The sequence below is a fragment of the Berghia stephanieae genome, chromosome 2 (genome assembly GCF_034508935.2).
Source record: "Berghia stephanieae isolate SIO BIC M18660-M18661 chromosome 2, UCSD_Bste_1.3, whole genome shotgun sequence".
NCBI lineage: Eukaryota > Metazoa > Mollusca > Gastropoda > Nudibranchia > Aeolidiidae > Berghia > Berghia stephanieae.
In genome coordinates, this window is record NC_088361.1 from 92,585,640 (window position 1) to 92,603,302 (window position 17,663).

General features: G+C 33.3%; 1 protein-coding gene across 2 annotated transcripts in view; it reads right to left on the bottom strand.

Annotated features, from left to right (window-relative positions):
- The window catches only part of LOC144965869 (gamma-tubulin complex component 4-like), a 19,315-nt gene extending 1,674 nt beyond the window's left edge, over positions 1-17,641 (bottom strand). Inside the window, exons 1-14 of one of the 2 annotated variants that reach the window (XM_078901677.1) lie at positions 17,424-17,641; positions 15,977-16,121; positions 14,914-15,068; positions 14,274-14,330; positions 11,201-11,280; positions 9,608-9,809; positions 8,934-9,111; positions 7,993-8,120; positions 6,594-6,750; positions 6,008-6,094; positions 5,360-5,483; positions 4,043-4,220; positions 1,363-1,497; positions 732-845 (exon numbers count right to left, since the gene is read on the bottom strand). In XM_078901677.1, the coding sequence (XP_078757803.1) occupies positions 732-845; positions 1,363-1,497; positions 4,043-4,220; positions 5,360-5,483; positions 6,008-6,094; positions 6,594-6,750; positions 7,993-8,120; positions 8,934-9,111; positions 9,608-9,809; positions 11,201-11,280; positions 14,274-14,330; positions 14,914-15,068; positions 15,977-16,121; positions 17,424-17,498 (1,815 nt within the window). In that variant the 5' untranslated portion in view covers positions 17,499-17,641. The remainder of the gene's footprint in view (positions 1-731; positions 846-1,362; positions 1,498-4,042; positions 4,221-5,359; positions 5,484-6,007; positions 6,095-6,593; positions 6,751-7,992; positions 8,121-8,933; positions 9,112-9,607; positions 9,810-11,200; positions 11,281-14,273; positions 14,331-14,913; positions 15,069-15,976; positions 16,122-17,423) is intronic. The other variant, XM_078901678.1, reaches the window with a different exon arrangement.
- Positions 17,642-17,663: the final 22 nt, after the last annotated feature.

Genomic DNA, 17,663 nt, shown 5'->3' on the forward strand with positions numbered 1-17,663 from the left:
TCCCCATGAAGCATCAGTGGTACAGCGGTATGGTCTTTGTTTCGTAACTAAAAGGTACTAAGTACAATTCCCTGCTGTCTACCACTTTGCATCAGACTATCACTTTTTGATGAATTATTTATGATTCTGTTCAACTCAACGGTACCCATTAGACATCTACTACTCAGTATCTTGGTTTCGAATTGATAGCCTAGTCAGAAACAAATTATTTACAAACTGAACAGAAAGATTTTGTTTTAACATGGGATGCCAGGGGTAAAGGATGACATTATGATAGGAGACACCTTAATATGTAAGGGATGGGCTATGAGGGACGATGAAAGAAAAAAATGAGTCACCTGATGACTTAATACATAGGAGTATAGGAGTTCATGTCTCATGCAGCTACTCAAACCCTTTAACAGCGACACTTTTCAGATAATAGTTTCACTCATCTATATCATTTTTAATGCAGAACATACCATTTCCACATACAGAGTAGTAAAAGTATTGCAACTCGGGCTTCAATTAAGCTTTACTATAATGGCATTACCTTACTTGTCTTTTAATGATAATGGTAAGATCTGGTGTTTGGTCAAAGTAAGATCAAATCTCACCTCTGAAGAGTTATATTGTACTGTTTTTTTTTCTCTTCAAATTTATCTGGTGTGCAGAAAAGGTGAGTATTTTACCTTAAACACAATGCATCAAATTAAGAAAAAGATGAACCAGGGAATGAATGGAACTTTTACCTCTGCGATTCCTTCAAACTGTGCCATGTCAAATTCATCTCTACTTTGAGATGACTGCAACAAACGGCAGAACAAGGAACACTGCTCCAGAATCCCATGTAGGCACGATGATATCTTTGATGGAAAAAAAGAAAAGGGAAAAAAACTTTTAAGATTCTTTATCTAAATTATAAAAGTGACACACTTAGGGAGCCGCACTGGTATAAGAAAAAAATCTGAAAAGGTGTATATATGAACCAGTGACAGACAAAACAGAGAAAAAAAATACGAGATTAATAAAAATCATCACAAAAAATCAGCCTGTCTTGAGCAACAACCAAAACCCTACTGCTCATTTTGTGAGACGCTATGGACTATAAAAAGTAATGACTATAACAGTTTTGAAAAATAGCAAATTACTAAAACCAGAATGTTTCAGGCTCAAAACCCTTCTTCAGACAGACCCAACAGAGAACTTTCCTCTGAGGATGGATAAGGTTTTTTTTCTTCTTTATTTTCTTGTTTCAGACAAGTTTCTTTGTTAAAAATCTGATCTTGGCCCTCAACTGTTATACGTTAGGAAGCTATAAGTATAGGAATAAAGAGTTTCTAACAATCAAATATCAGATACCATTTTAAAAGAATTACTTACAGCCTTCACATGAACGAAACTCTGTGCAAGCAAAGAAGAGAGAAATTGTTCATGTGCTAATTTAGCAACTTCGAAGTCTTTAGTAGCATTGATTTTGTCTAGCAGGATCTTGTACTGGGACTCAATCACATCCACCTGATAAGGATAAAACATTATTTGATAAATTTCAGTGTAAAAATTATACATAGAATCCGACTAAAAGAATTGTACATCTATATTCATCGTGAATTATTCAAGAACACATTTCGTGCCTGGAAGACAACAATAAAAAAGGCAAAGACCATGTATTTTCTTTCAAAATTCGAAACTTCTAAATCTTGCAAACAATTATTTAACATCTGCAATGATCTACTTGGACGTGAAAGATGCACTTCATTACCATCTACAACCAATCAAAGAGACTTGCCAAACACATTTGTCAACTTTAAAAAAAGACAAAATCCATAACATTCATTCAGAACTAGATCGGCATGAACCATTTATAGATACAAATACATTCTGTGGTACCCCTTTAGACAAGTTCCAACCAGTTTCACCTAGTTTCATAAACGAGTTGATAAAAAAAGCCCCCATTAAATCCTGCAACCTTGACCCCCTACCAGCACAGCTTTTGGCCAGCTCAATCGATACATTATTACCATCCATTACATCAATCATAAATACATCCATACTGACTGGCGAAGTTCCATCGTGCTTTAAAAATGCCCTTGTCAAACCACTTCTGAAGAAACCATCACTGGACCACAATATATTAAACAATTATCGTCCTGTATCAAATTTACCTTTTTGTCAAAACTTTTGGAGAAGGTAGTTCTTACACAATTAACATCTCATCTTAAGAACAACAGTTTGGAACAACCCTTTCAGTCAGCCTACAAAAATCAACACAGTACTGAAACGGCGCTTCTTAAAATCTTTAATGACTTTTTATGTAATGCTGATGCTAACAATATCAATGTATTATGCCTTTTAGATCTTTCAGCTGCCTTTGACACCATTGACCATGACATTTTGTTAAGAAGACTAGAAAATACGTTCGGCATAAAGGGAATTGCCCTTAAATGGTTTACATCATATTTACAGGATCGATGGCAGACTGTCGTGGTGAATGGTGTTCAGTCAGAACAAGTTTGACTAAATTTTGGAGTGCCACAAGGCTCTGTTCTTGGCCATGTCCTTTTTACCGTATATATGCAGCCCCTTTCTAGTGTGATATCCAGATTCAATCTGAGTTATCATTTTTATGCAGATGATACGTAAATATATGATTCAGCACCCCTTAGTAATTTACAGTTCTTAATACAACGAATTATGAGTTGTTTTAATGAGATTAAATCTTGGATGTACCACAATAAGTTAAAATTAAATGATAGTAAAACTGAGATTTTAATGTGTGGAAGGCCGAGTATCCTTAATCAGGCAAATAAATCACCTATTACTCTCGGAAATAGCACCATAGAATTTTCAAATAAAGCAAAAAACCTTGGCGTCATCACTGATAAAGATCTTTCCATGACAAGCCACGTGAATACCACTTTACAATGTATGTACATAGAAATGAAAAAAATAAGCAAAACTCATAAATTTAATACCGAAGCATATAGCAGAACTTTTAATTAATTCCTTTGTTTTATCTAAATTGGACTATTGTAACTCCCTTTGGGCGAATTTAGCTAAAGACAAAATTAGCAAACTTCAGGTTGCTCAAAATAACGCAGCCAGGCTCATTGTACGCAATAACAAAAAATACTCGTCAGCAACTCTTCTTCTCCGTGAGTTGCATTGGCTTCCTGTGGAAAAAAGAGTTGCCTATAAGATTTGTACTGTTGTCTACAAATCCCTGAGCACGAACAGTCTCTCCTATATTAAAAACCTTCTAAACATATATGTCCCCAATAGAAACTTGAGGTCAAGCAATGACCAATCAATCCTTGTCAAACCTAAGCCATTGCGTAAAATAGGTGAACAATCTTTTCAATTTTCGGCCCCCCATTTTTGGAACTCTCTCCCATCACACGTGAGATGCTCGGATTCGTTGACGTTCAAATCTCGCTTAAAGTTTTATCTTTTTACGTCATAATGTTGCAATGTTATTTTCATATTTTGTTGTTGTTAAATTGAATTTGTATCACGTTTCCTTCACACTTGTCTCACTGTAATATGTTTTGTTTTATATCCCTGTAAAGAGCTTAGGGCCTGTGACAACGGGGTAAAGTGCTATATAAATGCCATTTATTATATATTGGGAGAGAGTAAGAAATCAGCCTTTATTAAACCCTTATATCAGGATATTACTCCAAAATTAATGACTGACAATAATAATAATAATAATAATAATAATAATAATAATAATAATAATAATAATAATAATAATAACAATAACAATAATAATATAATAATAATAATAATAATAATAATAATAATAATAATAATAATAATAATAATAATAATAATAATAATAATAATAATAATAACAATAACAATAATAATAATAATAATAATAATAATAATAATAATAAATAATAATAATAATAGGTAATAATAATAATAATAATAATGATGATGAAGATGAAAATAATAATAACAGTAATAAAATATCACAATTTACTATTGCACTAAATTATCAAATCTCTTAACTGTAATTAACGCATTTAAGCAATATTCTGTTACTTATTTTTACCAGCAGATAATACTGTAAGTTGTCGACTAGAAAAGCCATGTGAGTTCGCAGCTGCCATGTAGAGCTACCAATGTCCGACACGGCTGTCTTGTTGCTGAAAGTGTGCTGGCTCCAACAGTTTTGTAAATCTAACTGTGTCCGTCTTATTGCCAGTAGGAACTTAAACACTTTATTGTACCTAATTAAAAAAAACAAAACAAACAAAAAAAAGACATCCTCAAATACATAAATGACTAATGAAAAGTCAAAGTGTAACTAAGCTGAGAGAAGCTGTGGACAGTAAAAAAAGTAATAAACAACAATGAATATATAACAGCTCTGAAGAAGAACCAAATACCAAACACGGAACAATTAGGGAGGTCAAGACATTCCAAATATTTCTCTGCCATCTGTCTGGATTTTAATGAGCTATTAATGTTTTTTATATTTTTTTGTTATTTTTAGAAGGGTTTTGAGCCTGAAACATTCCATGTTTGATATTTTGTTCTTTTTCTAAGTTGTTATATTCACTTTTGTTCACTGAATGACTTATACTACGGCATTACAGAAAAATTGAAAAAAGACTCATATTATTCATACTACTTACTATGACATCGGATCAAAGAACAAAAAGTCAAAGGCCTCTGCATTAGATATAACAACGACAACAACGAATGGCTCTAAAGTGAGGCTATATGGTCCTGTGGTATGACACCCGCCTTCGGATCGGAAGGTCTATGGTTCAAGTCTCGCTCTGAGCAGTGCATAGTTTAGTCCTTGGAAAAGGCTCTTTACACATATTCTCTCACCATACTCCGATGTAAAATGAGTACTTGTCTGTTAACAACATTGTTTCTGTTGTAAAAAGTGCCCATGTGTCATGTACCGTCCTACATATATAAGTGTTGCTGTTGGCCAGGGACCCCTTTGTAAAGCACTTTGAGAAATGTGGATATTGCACTGTATAAATGCTCTAGATTTTATTTTTTAACATATTGCTATTGAATTCAGATTCAGGATATCAAGAGCTGTGTGCCTAATAAAAGTAGAAACTCAAGACCTGTTTAATATAAATGTGACCAACATAATCATTCTGGTATTATGACGGAATGAACTTGATTGGAAAATTATTGTGAGGCTGGTTGAAAAAAACAAAAAACAGCAAGAATAGTTTTTAATAGTGACAAAAAGTCTAGAAAAAGTTGATACTTCGTCAATACATTTTCTACACTGTGAGTCTTTTGATATTACTCTTAAATAGAAATATGAGAAAAAAAATATTAAGTTAAAGATAGAGGATATAGAAAAAATAATTTTAAAAATATCAAAATTACATACTTTTCAAGAATGGCTGGAGTGAAGAATATATGCAAGGGCCATGGCACACTGTAAGACAGACCAAGAGCATTCCAACCTATCTCCACATCACCTGCAGATCCACCACTAGGCTCTGGTGTGCGCTCTGAAATGGAACCAAAATAATGAAAGATTGATTTGTGTTATAATATCATCACAGGGTAAAATTACAAGCCCTAAGTGCCTAAATGAGCCAGTCGAAATGTAACGAAAACATCAAGAGTAAATTAGAGTAAGAGCGAAACTATACAAAAACACAACATTTCAGCCTTCGTCATTTGTCAGGTGGCAAACAAAATATGCGAAAAATGAAGAGAGAAAAAAAATTACATTAGTATAATCAGATCAAATCATGAAAAAAAACACACCATACTTGGTTGTGCACTCGCTCTCAGTTTACATTTCATCTCTCTCTCTCTGTCACACACACCTTTGTCAGTTTCTCCCCTTCCCCCCTACCCCTCTTCTTTTTCATAGTTTGATTTTTTGTAAAAATCAAAAGCAAAAAATATTCCATACTGCAGTAGTTTATTGCAAACTCACTTATGGCTTACAAAATGTTCATATTTTAAAATGTCAAACAAGTTAATAAATAAATAAGAGGAAGCTGAGTGCCAACTGCATCCTTACTTTTGGCAGTCAGATGAAAACGTTGAATGAGAACATCGTTGTCAAATAAGACATCTCTAGCAGCCTGTTGGAAGGCACGATTCACGTCTAAAAGGTAGAAAAAAATAAATTGAAAAATCAAATCAAATCAATACTTCTCAGATCAATCAAAAAGGCAGAATAGTTTCAAATATGTCCTTCTGACACGAACTACTACAATTACAACTACTACTAGAAGTACTAATATTACTACTTCTACTAATTATTATCATCATCACCATCATTCTTCTTCTTCTTCTTCTTCTTCTTCTTCTTCTTCTTCTTCTTCTTATTATTATTATTATTATTATTATTATTATCATTATTATTATCAGCATCGTATTATTATTATTATTATTATTATTATTATTATTATTATTATTATTATTATTATTATTATTATTATTATTATTATTATCATTATTATTATTATTATTATCATCATCTTCATTCAGAGTGTAGTATGAGCATGTCCCATTCCATTATGGGGACTCGCCTATTCAAGTTATTCAGACAGTGACATATTTATTCCTTCCTCTGCAAGATTTAAATTAAATTACATACTAACCATGTTCTGTGGTGGAAGCTACTGGTGTCCTCAACAAATGCTGAGCTTGGTCGATAAATGTCAAGTACAGCTCTCCCCTCCCGAGTAAAAAGAAATCCTTCATGATCCTTAATTCGTTGTTCAAATCTGCATCCTTCACAGCAAGAACCCATAGATACTGAAAGCAAAATAAACAAAAATGTGAATGGTATGAATCAGTGCTGATGGTGACAGAAATGGAAAAAGGAGATTATTGCCTAAACACCTCATTTTTAATGCACTAACTTCCACTTTTAGAGCAATTGAGATGATAAACTATTATTGATACTTAATCTATCCTCTCGAGAGTGGGAAGCTACACCCGTTTGTTCCACCACACATCAAATCTCTCAAAGCCAATGAATATGATTAGGAGAAATGTGATTTTTCAAAAGGAGGAAATTCCTTCTCTGACTCCAGAACCGCGGATTTCCATTGATCCGAGGAAAACCATCAGCTCTGATGTATTGATTGTGTGGCTTTGTGGTCTTGTGATATGAAACTCAGCCTTGAATCTGTAGATCCCTGGTTTGTACTTTGCTGTGTGAAGTGCAAAGCTCTGTCTTTTTACTCACCACACTCAGGTGTAAAGTGTGAACGGGCTTGTAACAGTGTTCTCGAAAAATAATTCTTATAGCAGTTTTGTAATTTTTTTGTTGTACACTACTCTGCTTTGGATGTGTAGATCCCTGGTTCGAGTCCCATTGTGGACCGTGCAAAATTGAATCCTTGGAAAAGGCTCATAACTCATATCATATTCTCTCACTGAAATCAGATGTAAAATGAATAGGTGGCTAGCAATAACCAAATCTCTGCAGAAAAAGAAATGTAATCTACATGTTCTGTGTTACTGCTGTCTTGGGACCCTTTGTCAAGTGCCTTGAGTGCATTCAATGGATATCTGTACTTTATAAAAGCTTTGTTTCTTTGGGTTTTTTTTTTTACTAAATCACCTTATTAATCGATGAGGGCATATTCCCGTTAATCATTAACCTTAAGATTTAATCAATTACAAACAATCCTCCCTCCCACCTCCCCATAGCTCAATTGGTAAGTCATTTGACTCACAGTGAAACAAGCAAATCCAAATCCAGGAGGAGTTATATCTCATTAAGCATTATGTCTACTTCAGAGCCCACTCTTTTCTTAACTAAGACATACACAAAACGCACATAAAAACACAAAATCTGTAGCCAAACCTAGCTTAGATCTGGAAGAAAGTACTTTTCATGGACCAATGTCCCATCCAAAGGATAGCAAGCAATTATTCTTATCAATAAAACCAGGATAAACTACGAATTCTTTGTGTTTGATGGTTCTAATAAATTACTTGTTTTATTTCATTAACCTTCATGCATACAAATCATCATAAACAAACTACCTCAGCAGCATGTCCACGTATCTTATCAATGACTGTCTCAAACCCAATTGCATTAAACTCTCTTTGACTGGCTAGTTCCTGCAGTTCATCAGCAAACTCTTTCTCTCTTGTGTTCATAATTGTGCCAGCTGTAGGGATTATTTGAAAGAATGAGAAAATGTGTTAAACTGCAAACAGCTAGAGCAAAAAAAAAAAAGTGAGCTTTATTCAACGCAATACCCACTTAACGTGCTCAAAGCATTTTACATAAGAACACATAATATTCAATTAACATATAAAATAGGGAGGGAAATTGTAGTTTAAAAATATAAAATAGAAGCTATTTGTGTATTACACAATGTGTTCTTAATTGAACTGTCACTGATATTAAAGTTAAGCTTATATTATATAATGTTTTAAGTAATTTAAAGTTTCAATAAACTAATGCAAATGTGAAAATGGAAAGGTTTCGAATGGAATACAGTACTGTTTTAATCCAAAGCCTTTCCATTTTCACCTTTTTGTTAGTATTTTTATAATTCCAGGCTTCAGACCACCCCCACCCCCTCCCCCAAAGATTCAATAAAGTAGCCACTCAGAACCATGAGGCTGGAGTTTATTCCTGTTTTTACCCTTTTGATAGGACGCTAGTCTATCGCAAAGTACTTCTGCTAGATCTAACAGACCCAGCCAGTTACCCAATCACTGCTGGGTGGACAGGGGGATTAGAAAAAAATCTCGACTCCACCTGGGATCAATTTTGGTCCCTTTGAGTATGAAGCGAATGCTCTACCAACTGAGCTATCAAGACCCCCAAAGTTTCAATGAGAAGTGTATAATAAGTGTCTTGTGTAAATTAAAATCCCACCCCACCCCCCTCTTCCCAGAAAAAAAAGGGTCCTAAATGCTTTGAATTACTGATCATGAATATAGTTCATATACCAATTTAAAAAATCACTTACTACGATGAGCAGATCTGATTTTATGTTTTCCTTTCTCACACATTTGAACTGATTCGCCAACAAATAGAATCTTCTTGGCTACTCTAAAGGGGATGTAAGATGGCAAAAGATCGGCAGCCACACAATATTGTCCAGAATCGACAGTAGTGTTTGAATCTTCAGAACTAGTGTATACCCTCTGGGAATTAAAACAAAATAATGAAAAAAGTTGAGACAAAATGATAACAAGTTAAAAGAAAAAACAAAACAAAACAACAAAAAACAACTAATAAATCCGAACGCTTTTAACTATAGATCACCACTATGTCGCTTTTCAAGTGAACATTTCATCATGGGAATATAATTTTAAGAATTATTCTCTTTATTCATCCCATGGGGAAATTTGTCATAAGGATCTGTCTTGAAAAAAGACAAAGAGAGCCTATATGTCAGATAAAGTGCATTGCGGCAAAATGAACAACAGTGGACAAATTTCTTACTCAATGATAAAGTAAGATGCTGACAAATGGGCTCAAACAAATACCTCCAGGTATAAGTGCAATGGCTTATCCACTAAGCCATCATGCCCAGGAAAGAAATGGGATGCTGAGAAAGTACCATCAATTGTGACCAAACCTATTTTTAGTAGCACATGAAACAAAAGACAATATCTTTACTTTCAGTCATGAACAAACCTGGAGTTGTTTTCCTGTCACACCAAGTATACCTAAGTCATCGTCTTCATCATCAAGGACATCTGAGTTTGTTTCTCCGGCCTTCCTGACTCTTTCAGAAGCTTCTTGAATAAAAAACTCGTTGTATGGGTCAGCTGTGATACCATACAACATCCATGATGTCAATTGTTTGTACAGTTGGCGATGACAAATGTGGAGTATTCTGGAAAACATAGGTAAATAAAAGTATGCTTTTATGTTCCGCATTATCAACTAAAAGTGTTTAATACGCCTGTAAGGCATTAAACATTTTTTTTTCTCAACAGACAAAGCTGTTACCAGCCTGCTATTTACTTTATTACTTTATACCTGAGTGTAGTAATAGAATGTGAGTAAAGAGCATTTTTAAAGGACTCAAATTTGTGCCATCCAGAGTGGGATTTCATCTAAGGGCTTAACGGTCTGAATGTCATTGTCATGCCACAAGATCCAAAAGTCGCACAGCATACCTGTCTACTTGAACATTTCAAAATCAGTAGCCAATAAAAAATTCATCAGTAATAAATGGTAAATTTTAGTAATACTCCATCAATTAACAACAACAACAACAATGACAACAACAAAAAGAAAAAAAATACTGTGTATCTACAACCTTCTATACGTAAAATAAATGTTGTTGACCTCTACCATTACCAGCTGGCAATCGACTAAGCTATTATGGGCGTGAACTGAGCAGTAGCCTTTATAACTTTAAGGGAACATTTTTTCTTCTTTCTTTGATAACTGCGGGAACTTAAAAGGAAAAGAAAAAAATTTTCTCCAACACCACGACCAAATTTCTGTGAAATCAAAATCCATATTTCTTCCATTTCATATGTCCGAAATTGTGACCTAATTTCTGCAACAATTACGGATAATCCGTAAAAGTAGGCAGGTATGGCACAGTAGGAGAACACATTCCAAGCAAAATAATAATTTTAAATCACAGTAACACAATAAAGTTACAGACTATGAATAATAAACATAAACAATTTGCCTGTTTGTTAATGTTGGGCATAAATGAATAAGAAAATAAATAAATGAATAGATAAATAAATGAATGAATAAAATAATTCCTGTTATAGGTTTGGACCAACCAATGGTCCGATGTTAAAATCCGTAAATCTGGTACAGAAACATTTCTTTCACTCGAACTGTGTACTGATCTCCCATAGACACCATTATATTTTAACATAAAAGGCATCAAATTATATATCTATTTATCATCTTTAATTTCAGATATGGTTTGTCCAATGTATCATGATTGACTATAATTTAAGATTATTGCAAGCCACCCATCACAGGGCCCAGAAATTATTGACCTAAAACACAGCAAAATTATTACCAAATATAAGAGTTAATGAATGAATGAATAAATAAATATACAAATAAAATCTCATCATAGAAAATAAAAGGATTTGCTCAACAGAATAATCTGGCCTTCAGTTATGTTATTTTTTATCAAATTAAAAAAAAAGTCCTTCCAACAAAATATCTATCACCTTCATATTTTACACGAGTTGAAAAGTTACAAAATATTAACAAAATGGATTTATTTTAAATATATAGGGTAACCTATTCAATGCAGCTTTGACTGGGGGCACACCATAGACAGAATTCTTGTACAGGATATCAAGTATGTAACAACCGTGTGCCTGCAATGGAAATAATCAATTGTTTGATAATTGGATGATTGTCTACTCTAAAATAAAAGAAAGTAAATATTAGAGCAAGAAACCAAATCAAAGAAAGTAAGCATTTCTCTAAACAACAGGTTGTTAAAATACTGCTTTTATACAAAAGTCTTCTTCAACTTCTACATTTGGAATACAAGTTTCCAATGCTGGTGAGCACAGCGTCATATTTTCGACTCTGAGCGCTACTTCAATCGCCTCACATCAGGCTGACCACCTGATACCCTTGCTCTCGGGAAAAACGTAATTGACCGTGACACGATAGGTATGCAAGCCGGACGTTGGCGTGGCATGCGCGTGTGGTGCAACACTGTGATGAAATTCTTTGCTTTGAAAACCCCTCTTTTGCCCCCTTCCCCCCACCAAACCTTCAGAACGATTCATTTTATTTTCATTATTCATGTTATCACCACGTTCAGATTTGTTTCTGTGTAATTTTTATTGTTTCTTGGTTTTCAACTTGGAAAATAATATTAGTTAAAATATGACTCCTTATCGCTCTTGGAATGATATCAAATTTGATGTGAGTGATGTGATTAATTTAATTAATAACTCTGGTTTGGATCCATGAAGTTTTATTTTTTTTCGTGATTCCCTATTTTGAAGTCTTTGTCTTCAATATAAGTTTTAGAATAAGTTCGCGATATGAGCGATTTAGGGATAAATGTTAAATATTCACATTTGTGCTCAAATGTATTATCTCAATGTGTTCTCGCGTCTGGATGCGATTTTAGCCAGACACAAGATAACACCTGAAGCCTATCATAGTCGGGCCTTTGTCGGCAACCACTGTCACAAGTATTTGACTGCGGAAGTCAGAGGGGCCTTATTAGAAGCTGTTGTGGAAGAAACATGCAAACACACATGCAATTTATTAACAATTGACTTGGCTGGGGAAATCAAAGCTAAATTCACACAACTGAACACCCTATACCAAATTGTCCATGATAGCATTTCGCATTCCAGCCTATAGACATAACCCAGTTACACAAGACACAAGAAAACATCGATAATAATCTCCACTTTTTTAGAACACACTTCACAAACATGATCATTCCAAAACAACACATACTGGAGCACCATTGCGTTCCATTCATGGCCAGATTTGGGTTTGGTCTTGGGCTCCATGGAGAGCAAGGCACTGAAGCCAGTCACCAAATCATAGGAAAATTGGACAAAAGAATGTGTGGTGTTAATTTGTTTTTGTTTTTAAGGGTTTTACGGTGCTTGCAACACATTTAGGTCATATCAGTGCCAGTAAAAAGGAAGAAAATGGAGAGTAAAAAGTTCTAGAATTAAAGCACCCAAGAAAAAGTAAAACAAAGGGGAACTGGGAACAAATAGGGATCAGATGTAGATTCCAAGAGCATACCACCAATATACTTAGTTTGAGATCACCTATAAGTCTCATCCGGACACAAGCACAAAATCCAACAGAGAAGAATTCACTCAAATGCTTACATTATACACTAAAAATAACAAATACAATAATACACAACAGAGAGATGATTTACAAGGAAAAAAAATATAATCTCCCAAAACAATAACTATGCATTTGACTGTTTCCCTCCCAGCCAAGACTCCAACCAGGGCCAGGACAAAACCAAGTAACCTCATTCCAAGACAAAGACAGAAAGCATGTTGGAAAACAGATATAAGGGGATAGAAGACACAGTATGGACCTCCCTGTGTGGTGTTAAAAGTGACACTAAAAAAATCAAGCTCATCATGGAAGCAAATATTCTCCATACATCACCACGACTACGCAACCAAGGAAAGTCACCAAAGAAAGCGAAAAGAAAAAGGGAAATTCTCAATTATCTTTTAAAATAAAACAAACAAACTGATGCACACATTTTGATAAAGTTAACTATTATGCTTAAAATTTCATATTTGGATTATTGAAAATTATTTGTATAAAGTAAGATTTTATAAGATTGACAATTTCAAGATTATTGTGAAGCGAGCTTCAGTAAACCGATATGCAGACTTTCAAAAAATTCAGTAATGGGATATAGATAACTACTTCAAGAGCATTTTTTGGATTATCTATGAACTTCGCAAGAGAAATTGAGGGTGAGTTATAATTGTAATAGTTTTATGAGTAAAATAAAACAAAAAAATCAGATGTCCACGGATTCATTGTCTTGTAATCGACACTTTAATTGAAAAGTGTTAATGATAATCAGTTTAAAAAATGACCTACATTTGTTTCGTTCTAACTATCATTCCATCATTCATAGACTAATGAAACTTGTCATGTCACAACCATACATCATTACTAACAGTTTCCACCCTACATGCTTTCAATGGCATGTTTTGATTTAACGGGAATGCCCAACTGTTGATTGCATACAATTACTATAACATGCATGTCCAGCAAGCGCGCCGTTCGTTTTCTCGCCGAAACTGAGTGAGTCATCACCTGGCACATCTGGCATCGCCTAACCGTGGTAGGGCTGTGGGGAGGCCGCGGTATTAAAGTATCGCAATTTGGACACTGTGTGAGTGACCTTATCATAATGTTTTCTTTTTACACCGATTGGTTCTCAAATTTGACAATTTGACCTTAAAAATTATCATTGTGGTCAAGATATCATTACAAGTCAAAATCTATTTTAAGTAAAAGGAGATGTTCGGGGGACTACTATTTCCCGAACTCCTGTACTTTTTTACAAAGGAAAATAGGAATGTCTCATAATATTTTTCCTATTATGCAAAAGTAAAATCAGACGCCCCCCAAGATGAAAGTGGCATAATAATAATAATAATAATAATAATAATAATAATAATAATAATAATAATAATAAATAACAATTATAATAATATAATAATAATAATAATAATAATAATAATAATAATAATAATAATAATAATAATAATAATAATAATAATAATAATAATAATGTCAATTTCGTCACCATCATTTTTACCATTAGAGTAACACAACATACCTTATGAGACTTTATGTGATCAATAGTTGATGCCAAGATAGGAAACAATAAATGGAACTGAAAAGAATAAAAAATTTACACAAAAATATTTTAAAAACAATTGAGAAAAAAATCAGAATACAGTAAAAATGTTTTAAAAAATAAAGAAATTTAAATTGTATCCACTCAAATCATAATACCTGGAGCAAACTTTTATTTAATTTCCTCATTCCCGATTTTCAATCATCCTTTGTGTTAGTAAAAAAACTAGCAAACCCTGTTACATCTTTGCTGTAATACTTATCATTGACATGTATGTTATCTATGCAAACACTCACTGAATCTACGTAAACCCCTTCTTTAAATATATAAAGTATCCCAAAGGAATCAATAAGCCATGGAACAACACATGAACAGAAACATCTGTGCTGGTTAGTAAACAGAGAAAATAAAAAAATAAAACAAGTACAGGAATTTACAGAGCTTCTTTGTATACAATATTGGATGTTGTTTTGGTTTGTTCGAGCACTAATCTCATATTTTAATAATTATCCTTTGTTTTTGATGGCTTTCATCCAAAATATTATCTAAGAATATGACAAAAGATGATAAAAATAATATACCGCTGATCTCAATAAGATGATATAGAACAAAGAAATACCTGTTGAAGTTTGCAAGCAATATGAGAAACAGGTAAGTAAGGATCTCTGAAGATGTCTTGTTCCAATTCAAGCAGAACATCTCTGTAATCTTGTAGGACATTATCCAAACCTTGACAAAAAAACTTGAGGTATAGACCGTGAAGTTCCTGAGATTCTGGAATAAATACATTCATACATTCATAGCATTATAATTATTTCAATAATACATAATCTTAAAATATATTTACATCGTAATATTTAGATATTCCTTTCAAACAAATGGTCAATCTTTTGGTCATTTTACATTCTATTACGCCACTGTATGTTTATTCTCCTCCATCTCTGCTTCCTTTTTTCTAACAAAAAAACTGACTCAGTGAAATTGGGATCTACTGACAATGCACATTACAAATGAAAAAAAAAAGCCCTCTTAAAGGTTTCAATTTTGGTCATTAGTTGCCTTCACAACATAAGCTACAAGCTTGATCCACTGTAGTGTGGAATTCCTTCTAATGTGTGTTCACCGTATTGAAATTTTGCATATTTAGATGATAATGCTTTTTTAAAGGTATTTATATTAAATAAAAAGTTTCACATTGAATATTGCTGATCATGGGTTATTTATGTGATAAGATTTTAGCATGTCTTGTTAAAGCTGAAGACGTGAGATAATGACAGAATATTATCAAAATTTATCCAAATACAAGTACAAATGAGCATCAAAATTATAAATAATAATGTTAACAATTTGATATCCAAACTTCCTGCCTCCTCTTTATATTTACTGAAATCATATGGCCAGTAACTTGAGTATTTTTGTTAAGCACAAAGTATTTAGGTTAACTAGAAAAAAAATGTAGAAATAAATATTTAAAAAATAATTATCAAAGCAAGGGAATTAAATCTGTAATTTTGAGTTCACATAAAATAATGTGCTGTAAAAAAACTTTTTCTCTCTTCTTAACGCAGTTGCACTAGTTTTTAACATTCTTTTTTTATGTTACCAGCTACCATTTAATTGGAAACAGCGGTAAGAAACTCAATGAAAAAGAAAGGTGTAGCACAATTAATAGCTGTACAAACCTGTTTGTTCATTTGATAAGAGTCCTGACACATATCCATGGTTCTGGATGAATTCGATAAAGCTTTTGTAATATGTGCCAATGCGACAAAGGTCATTTAGAATGGCAACTTCAGACACTTGAATGAATGGGACACTAGGAAGAACCTGTAAAATAGTAAGTTAAACATAACAATAGTAGTACAAAATATAGCACCCTATTCAATCTTACAACAAATGTTTCACAACGATTGGCAAGGTTTGCAGTTTTGCCTTCTAAATTGCTACCTTTTAAAAAATTAAATTATTTTAGAAACAAGGCATCTAAAAAATAAAATAAGCTTCATTTATACTCATACCGTAATAGAATTCCACTTTATTTTCTTGTAGATATGTTGGTATGGGATTTTTTTTAGGCCGGCTCTATTTCTCTGAACGCTCAGGAAAATAAACTAGAACTCTATTTCTCCAAATGGTCGGCTAGCCTCCAGTAGCTGATGGGTTACGGATGTGATGCCGATGCAAAAGTAAATGCTCAAACAGAAAGGACACAGGAAATTCTCATGAATCATCAAGCTAGCGTTTTTTAGGCACATTGTTGACACAGATTTTATCAAAAAGTTATGCTATCGTGAATACTCCATGGCACATTCACTTTTGCACCTCGCGCTGCACTATCAAAGAGAGAACAGAAGTAAACCTAAAACTAAATAACAAAGCCAAAGGTTCAAAACTGGAAAAGATGTTAGAAAGACAGGATAGCACAAACTCAACAAATAGAAAGTTGGGAATAAAAGACAGAGTGCCCAAGCACTGGCAAAAGAAAAATCCCAAAAAATGCACACACTTACACATTCATCATTCACACACTCGTGCAAATAACCAAAAAAATCTTGAGAATGGAAACTGTTCGGAGAAATCGAGATCAAGTTTATTTTCCTGAGCAATCGGAGAAATAGTAACTTCTTCGGGGTTTTTTTTAAAGAAAAAAAAAAGATTACCAAACCTCGAAGTCATCTCAGTATAGTATAAGATTTTATTCATAATATCTCATTATTCAGATTTTTATTGGTGATGTAAGTTAGTATTGTGAATGCGTTTGAGATTCAACTTCTCCCATCATATAATTTTTCGTCACACACAATCACTCATGATTGAAATGACATTGATTATAAATAGATATCTAATTAATATGAATGTCATGTCTATTATTATGATGCTTTTTATTATGATTATGATGCTTTGACTTTGACGTTGACTTAGATCTCAATGCTCAAATTCACGTTGTAGAATTCTATTGCGTTGATGCTAATATAAGGGTTGAAATAAAACACAGGACCTTTTCTTTAATTTTATTAGGGCATTCTTTTTCTTGATTTGTTGTATTTGGCTAGACGTCTAAGAGGTTAAGACTAAGATTCTTATTATTAAGAAGGACTGACTCTAACTCTACTGCTACTGTCTAGATACCTGTATTCCATCTGATGTCGCTTTGAAAATGCCCCCAGAGTGTCCTTTCAGCGCAAATAGTAATTCGTGTAGCATAATTAGAAGCCCAAAGTGAGTGCAACTCGTCTCAAATAAATATTTTAAAAAATTAATAAATTAATAAAATAAATTTCCTTTAGAATTATGAGCGGATTTTTCGACTTGTTTGTTTGTATTTCGTTGCGAGCGATTGTTGAGTTATCTCTCTTATAAATCGTGCTT